A 7647-nucleotide genomic window follows, 5' to 3' on the forward strand; every position below is an offset into this window, starting at 1 on the left:
GAGAGAGAGAGAGAGAGAGAGAGAGAGAGAGAGAGAGAGAGAGAGAGGGAGAGGGAGAGGGAGAGGGAGACAGAGAGAGCACAGAGCCCCCTAGCCCTGGGAAGGATATTGTGACACTAGGCATGATTTCCAAAAATTTATTGGAAACACAATACAAACTGACAGATAGATGGCCTCTCCTGCAGACAGACAGGCCATACTGGCATGGCATGGGAGAGAACTTTCCCGAGCAGAGGCCAGCTCTGGTTAGTGCTCATGGCGAGGGGAAACCAGAGACTGGGAGGAGAGGAACAGGCAGGGGTGTACACAGAAACTAGGACATGGCTTTCTAGAGGGGAGCACAAGGCAGGGTGCTTTACTGGGCAAACTCCTCCAAAGACGAGCAGGGTCAACTGTGAAGAAAGGCTTTCCTCACCAGAAAAATGAAAACAATCTACAAGCCCAAGCAGGCCACTCCTCTGCCTCCTTCCCCAAGGTCTTAGCATTGCAATGGAATTGCGATGCTCCAAAGACAGAGCAACAGGGGTACCCCTGCCCCAGGGCTGCTCTTCATCAGCCCTCCCCTCCTCCTCTCCCCTGCTGCATGCTAAGTCTACAGACTTCTGGCTGGAGCCAGCTGGTGGGAGGCACCCACAGGAATCCAGAGGGCTGGAGGAAGAGGCCAAGTTCTTTCTCCCCACTCCGACGCCTCCTGGCTTTGGCTCCTTTGCAGTGGCCCTGGCCACGGCCTCCTCACTATGTACAACTGGCCCATGCTCTCCACTCCTGCTATTCTTGCTTCAGTTCTGAACCCTAAAAACAAGTTTTGCTCTCCTGGCTGGGCCCTGAGTGATAGACACTGGGCTGTAGACAAGGCAGAACTGTGGGGGCTTCCAGCAACCTTCTTCAGTTCCCCACGTTGCACATGCTCAGTTCATCAGAGTAGTGGCAACGTCTGAGGACAGAAGGGGTGCCTAGCAGTTTCTTGGGTTCTCCCAGGGGACCTGGCATGACCGTATGCCTGCAGAGAGAGCCCGAGCTTAACTACTCTGCTCACTGATCAACGGGGACCTGCATGGACTCCCATAACAGCAACAACATGGGCCCAGAAAGGCTGTGGTGAGACACGCTCTCAACATCAAGTGCTCACAAAGGCAAAGACAAGAGACCAGGTCCCTTGGAACCTATCGTACTTACCCTGGAACATTCCTGCAGTGTTCTGGGTTTCCTAGTAATCAGGTGGAGCTAAAATACTTAAGTTATGTGTTGGGGAGGGCGAGGCCGCAAGAGCCAGCTCTCACAAGCAAGGTGAGAAAGAACATTCTGGATACATGGGGCTCAAAATGAGCTGTGCTTTTCCCAAAGCTAACTGTGATGCAAGCTAGGGCAGGCCTCCTGTGCCGCTCCCATCTCTGGCGAAGCCCTTCCCCAGATCTCCTGGACCTGGTAGAGAGACTGAGACCTCAGCAGTCAGGGTGGCTGATTGTTAGCGTGATTAGCTGTCACTCGTGATGTGCCAGGGTAAAGAGGAGAGTAAACAGGGAGGCAAGCATTTCTCCCTGTGTTTATGTGCCACATAAACCCAGGACAGGGTCAGAGACAATTGTGTTATCTCTTCTCTTTTTTAAGAGAATACCTATGGTGGTTTGAATAAGTATGGCCCCATCAACTCATGTGTTTGAATACTTGCGCCATAGGGAGTGGCACTATTAGGAGGTGTGGCCTTGATGGAGGGAGTATGCCACTGTAGGGGCGGGCTTTGAAGTCTCCTATGCTCAAGCTATGCCCAGTGTGGCTCAAAGTCTCCTGCTGCCTGCAGATCAAGATGTAGAACTCTCAGCTCCTTCTCTAGCACCATGTCTGCCTGATCACTGTCATGCTTCCCTCTATGACAATAGACTAAACCTCTGAAACTGTAAGCCTGCCCCAGATAAATGTTTGCCTTTATAAGGGTTGCCTTGGTCATGGTGTCTCTTCACAGTAATAAAACCCTAACTAAGGCAATCCCCCAAAGGCCAGTTGCTCCCCCTTTGGGTCTTTGCTGATGGGAGTACTATAGTGAAATGCTAGCCACCCATACCTGTTTCATGGGGCACCACTGACCCAGGCCCCACCTGCAGGGCCTCAAGCCATGACCAAGCAGTGGTGGAGACTTGTCATAGCTGTGTAAAGGCATATGATGAAAGGGACCTCCTCCCCCAGAGAACTCTGAGAAAGGACAAGGCAGCAGATACCCTGACCAATGTCCTCAACCACAGATTCCCTCCTTTCCACTGCATGGAAACCAGACTTCCAGATGTCATTATTCTTGTGACAATTTACCCTTCTTGGGGGTTCAGTTCCAGCTGTGGCCACTCTGTCTTGCAACAATCTATTTGGAGTGCTTGCTATCAGCCACCAGCTGCTTTAAGACACAGGCCCCAAGGTGGTTGCAAGGTCAGACTTTAGTCATCACAGTCCTGGGATTCTGTGCTCCACAGCTTGTCCCTGCTAATGGAGAGGTGGTCATGTCCTCTGCTTGCTTAGGGAGTTACTTTGGTGACTGCAGCTAAGTGTAGAGGCTGGCATAGGGGCCATCTGGGATGTCACCGAAGGCTGGTATTCAGGGCAGTAAAATAGGCAGGTCTCCAGGGGCCTCAACACAGACTCTCACAAAGATGCTGAGCTGGAAGAGCAAGGGAACACAGAGCCATCTACACAGACTTATATCTACAAATAAGATTTCCACCTTTTACCTCACCCCTCAGGCCTGAAGACTACTTAAAATAAAACAAGGGGATCTGTGACACTATAGGAACCATCCACCCAGCTACAGGTCTTTGTCAGCAGGTTTAGCTATAAGGGAAGAGGGCGGTAAGCCAACAGCTTGTCACCGTGATGCACACACTTGGCACGATCAACACCTGTTCTCTGGGGAGCTCTACAGGACTGAAGGCAAACCAATCCCACCCCAGCTTCTCGCCAGTGACTAAACAGATGCTGAGAGTCATTCACAGGCTGCCTGAAGTCAAGAACCTTCTGCTCCCCAGACCCTCCGGCTCCCCAGAGTGCGGGAGCAAACCCTGTACAGGATGCAGAATGAAAAGTATAATTTCCCCAGTGAGGAAAGAAAGGCAGCCTACTGAGAAAAAGCTGAGAGATACAGTAGCAAGGACAGGGACATACTATGAACTGCAGAAACACTGGCACATTCTGAAGGAGAATTCACTCAGAAAGATGCTGTGTCTCTCCTGTACATAATTTCACAGCATGAAACAGTAGGGTGCACACATGCAGGGCAGTGGGGCTCTGGGCTCTCAGCAGCATCCATGGCTGAGCCAGCTGCATCTAGGAACTGGGAACTGGGAAGCCAGGAGGCTAGAAGCTTCCTGCCTCAGTTCGCAGACAGGTCCACTCTGGAACGGTAAGGTCTTTGGGAAGGAAGCTAGGTGCCACTGGTCACAATGGAGTCACAGATCCAGACTGTGTGCTCCTAGTTTCTTCCTTGCCCCTTTGGGGTGTACATGGAGCTCTCCCACTGAAGGGGCTGCCTCCTTTCCAGGCATGGCTGTGATCACCAGCGGGACAGTAGCAGGTCTTGAAGAACAGGATGGAGTAGAGATTGCTCAGTCTGACACACAGCAGGTAAGTTCTGGAAAAGGGAAGAAACAAGATCAAAGCTAAATGGTTTCTAACATTGGAAACAAACTGAGAGTTGAGAGGGTCAGTTAGGGGTAGAAGCCTCCCACCAACATGGTGTCTGGCAGAGAAAGGAAGGCTCACAGTGTAGTTTAGGGATAGACCAGAGGGAAAGTTCACATAGGTCAAGAAAATGTCTGAGAGACACCAAAGCATCAAAGTCAGGATTTGGATGCAGGTGCAGTGGCTGCTGGTGAGGCACTGCAGCCCGGCCAGTGCCTCTGTGATTGTCCACAGATCTCTCAGAACTTGCAGCTGATTTGGAGGAATGAGGAGCACACGGAGCTGGGAGGAGTGGTCCACACTGCCTCCAGCGGTTGCAATGATCATGATGCTGACACTCACAGGCTCACTCTATAGGAGAGTGAGCCTTAACTCCCAGTGTCACAGGGACAGAACTGGTGCCAGTCTCCTCTCCTTCCCACACTGTCAACTCTGCATCTGGACAGGACAGCAAACATGGCTGCCAACATTGTCACTGCTGTCTTCCATTACACAGCAGGATATGGAGGATGCTGGGATGGGATAAAACGCTCAGACATTCTCTCCCAGAATCCACTGCAGCCTAGACAGGACCAAAATGTCCACCTATACAGGCCTGGTCCATCCCGAGGGACAGAGGATGGGGCTGAGCTGGAGCATCTTCATGAGACTTTTGAGAACACAGAAGGCATGTATGCACAGACTGGTATCCAATGGGGGCTCGTCAAATGTGTTAAAGGCTCAAATTTAGTTCAGGAGTCAATCAACAGCTGCTTTACTGGTCCTCTTGTATGTTCTGTTTTGACAGAACCATAGGGAGATCAGAAAGGTTGAGGGCTTGCTTAAGGTCTCGCAGTGAGGACACCACAGAGGCAAGATTTGAACTCAGATCTTAACTCAGATCAAGTTTTTCCCGTTCCACTGAGCCTCCCATTCTCCATCCAGCCCCGTATTCTATTAACTGTCCATTAAAAGTATAATGCCTTCTTTCAATGTCAGAGTTACGAGTGTGCCAATACTTTTCAGAAGTCTGTTCCCCCACCTCTGGTGGGAAGTAAGGGACTGTTATTCTGCTTGAACACAGTAAACAGGGCCATGTTTCTGATCTACCATGGTAAAGTTTTGCCAAATTTACTTGCTCAGGTTTCAGAGCAACCCTGCCCTGATGGTAGCTCGGGATCTGGAGTCCAGGCTCATACCTGCTTTCCCCACACTGGCTCTGAGACGGGCTGCTTCTCTGTATCCGAGTATCAGAGTCCCAGTTCTCACATTGGCCCTCAAAAGCCTGTCACTTCACTCTTTCCCTGCCCAGACCTTCCCCAGCCCCACTGCACTTCACTGAAGCGAGAACAACGGGCATCTTCAGGAAGGACTTCATAGCAGCAGCAGCGGCGGCGCCGGCGCCTGGCCCCAGGAAAAGGTCTAAGTCCCAGGTCTCTTCCTAAGACCAGAGGCAGCCTGAGCTGTTCATCTTTTTTGCTCATGCGCAAATGCCATTTATCTTTTTTGCTCATGCGCAAATGTGTTCCTCTACTCTGGCTACTTTTGTCGTCACTAACTCTGAATCACAAGCACTTACTTTGTTTTCTGCAAAATGTTCCCTATTGGTTTGACTACTCAGAAGTACTTGAAGCCCGTGGACTTGGAGACTCTGCCCTCTGATCAACCGGTGCCACAAGAGCAATCTCTTTTACAGTTTCTAGTTGCAGGCTTCTGAGTTCATGTCCTCCCCTTCCGAAAATCAGAGAATTCACCATCCGAATCTTGGAGGCTGGAAAGCAGATGGTGAGTGAGACTATGCGTGTAAGAAAACTAGACTTGGGCCTGTGAGCTGGTTCAGGAGGTAAAGGGCGCTTGCGTACAAGCCTGGCGACCCGAGTTCGAACCCTAGATCCCAAGACAGTGGGAGGATTTGTCCTGACCTTCATATGTGTGGTCGGACATGTATGTATGCATGAGTGCATAAACACACACGTGTACATACACACACACACACACACACACTTATACACATGTCTGAAAGCTAGAGTTGAGGCTAGCCGGGAGGCTGAGAGCCCAGTTTGTCCAAAGGCTCCTCAAAGGATAGCAGGAATCGGAGAGGGAAGACTGAAGCAAAGGAGGTGAGTTGCAGGTGTCTGGCCCAGACATCCCCAGAGGCCCAGAGCTCTCCCCAGCCCAGGTCCATGGGCTACTGTCCGCTTCCCACCAGGTATCAAGCACATCTCAGAGATCAAGTGGGTGTGTGTTCTGACCCTCTAGCCAGCCATCTTCCCAGTGAGCTTCCAGAATGCAGGCAGCTAAGAACATGCCCTCTGAGGAAGTCACAGGAAGAAGATTCTCTAGGGAACTCAGGGCACAGATCATCAGGGTACTGGCCTCTGGAGCCGCCCAGCAATGGCTCCGACTCACCACACCAACGTGTTGCTGTTGTTTCCTGTAGTATTGTAGACTGAACCCAGAGTCTTACCCAGGCTTAGCAAGCCCTCTATCAGCCCTCAGTGTACTTGAATAAAGGTCACGAGGTGAAAAATCTCTAACAAATGCTAGAGATCAAACATTAAAACCAAAATATTATCAGTGTCCTCTGAGAAGTAAGAGTTTACATAAGCATAAATAGCAAGATTTTATTTTCTTTCCTTCTTTCTTTCTTTCTCTTTTTAAAACCAGGAAAACCAAGGTGGAGAGGTATGGAAGCGTGGAGCTCTGGTTCCTGCAATGCTACATTAATTTATATTAGACTAACTCTCCAGCCAATCAACTCTGGGCAAAGCATTAAAACAAACACAAACAAACAACTGTTTGGAGGTAATGGAGAGGCTGCCACCCTAGGACAAAGTGGGAGGGACCAAGTGAGAGCTACTCAGCCATTGCCTTTCTTGAGAGCAATGGAAGACAGGAACCCACTGGGGCAGGAAGCTGTGGTCTGACTCTGATGGGCCATTGGAGGAGGAGCCTAAGGCTCTCAGGTTGTCAATAGAGTTGGAAACCAAGGAGACCTTGAAAAGGAAGACGACTCAGGGCTCCTCAGACATTCTTACCCTGCCCCTCAAATCATAAGCTCATTTCTGACTGGTAAGGACAAAGGAAGCTCCAAAAGCCTGGAACCATCAGGGTGGGTCAGTGACAAAAGAGGGACGGTAGTGACCATCTGTGCTGGGAAGGCATAACTTGGAGTTTAATTTCTACCACTTTACAAGGGCTGAGTCAACATGATTTTTCTACTGAAAACCCATGAAGCTAAGCAAATCAGAAAACCTCAAATCTTTAAACCAGTGGTTATCAACCTTCCTAATGCTGCAATCCCATAATACAACTTCTCATGGTGTGGTGACCCCCAGATATAACATTATTTTACTTATTCCTTCATAACTGTCATTTTACTACTGTTATGAATCATAATGCAAACATCTGTGCTTTCTGATTGCCCTTCACAGGGATTGTGACACAGTTTGAGAACTGCTACTTTAAACTAAGCCTGCACAGGATCAGTGATCAGGAGGGATAGTTCGCGGTTAAAGTGCTTACCACTCCTGCATGAGGATCAGAGTTTGGATCTCCAGAACTCACACAAAATGCCAGGCAGCCATGGTGGCCTGCCTGTAATCCCTGCCTTGGAATGGGGAGATAAAGATTCCCAGAGCAAGCTGGTTAGCAAGACTAGTCACAGTGGGCTGGACTGAGAGACCCCCTCCTCAGGTGGAAGAGTGGTCATGATTCTCAACACCAACCTCTATGGAGATACCACATGCACTGGTAACTCACCACACATGGAAACATACTTGCAGACACATGCAAGCATGCACACAGACACATGCAAACATGTATAGACACATGCAAGCATGCACACAGACACATGCAAACATGCACAGACACATGCAAACATACACAGACACATGCAAACATGCACACAGACACATGCAAACATGCCCACAGACACATACAAACATGTATAGACACATGAAAACATGCGCAGACACATACAAACATGTATAGACACATGCAAACATG

General features: G+C 49.7%; 1 protein-coding gene across 5 annotated transcripts in view; it reads right to left on the reverse strand.

Annotated features, from left to right (window-relative positions):
- Nucleotides 1-3051: 3051 nt before the first annotated feature.
- Nucleotides 3052-7647, reverse strand: part of Mta3 (metastasis associated 1 family member 3) — a 114276-nt gene continuing 109680 nt past the window's right edge. For 4 of the 5 annotated variants that reach the window (XM_028765183.1, XM_028765178.1, XM_028765177.1 and 1 more), the window contains exons 17-18: nucleotides 5219-5410; nucleotides 3052-3610 (exon numbers count right to left, since the gene is read on the reverse strand). In XM_028765183.1, coding sequence (XP_028621016.1) covers nucleotides 5253-5410 — 158 coding nt within the window. In that variant the 3' untranslated portion in view covers nucleotides 3052-3610; nucleotides 5219-5252. The remainder of the gene's footprint in view (nucleotides 3611-5218; nucleotides 5411-7647) is intronic. The other variant, XM_028765180.1, reaches the window with a different exon arrangement.

This window comes from Grammomys surdaster, unplaced genomic scaffold (genome assembly GCF_004785775.1).
Source record: "Grammomys surdaster isolate TR1022 unplaced genomic scaffold, NIH_TR_1.0 149, whole genome shotgun sequence".
NCBI lineage: Eukaryota > Metazoa > Chordata > Mammalia > Rodentia > Muridae > Grammomys > Grammomys surdaster.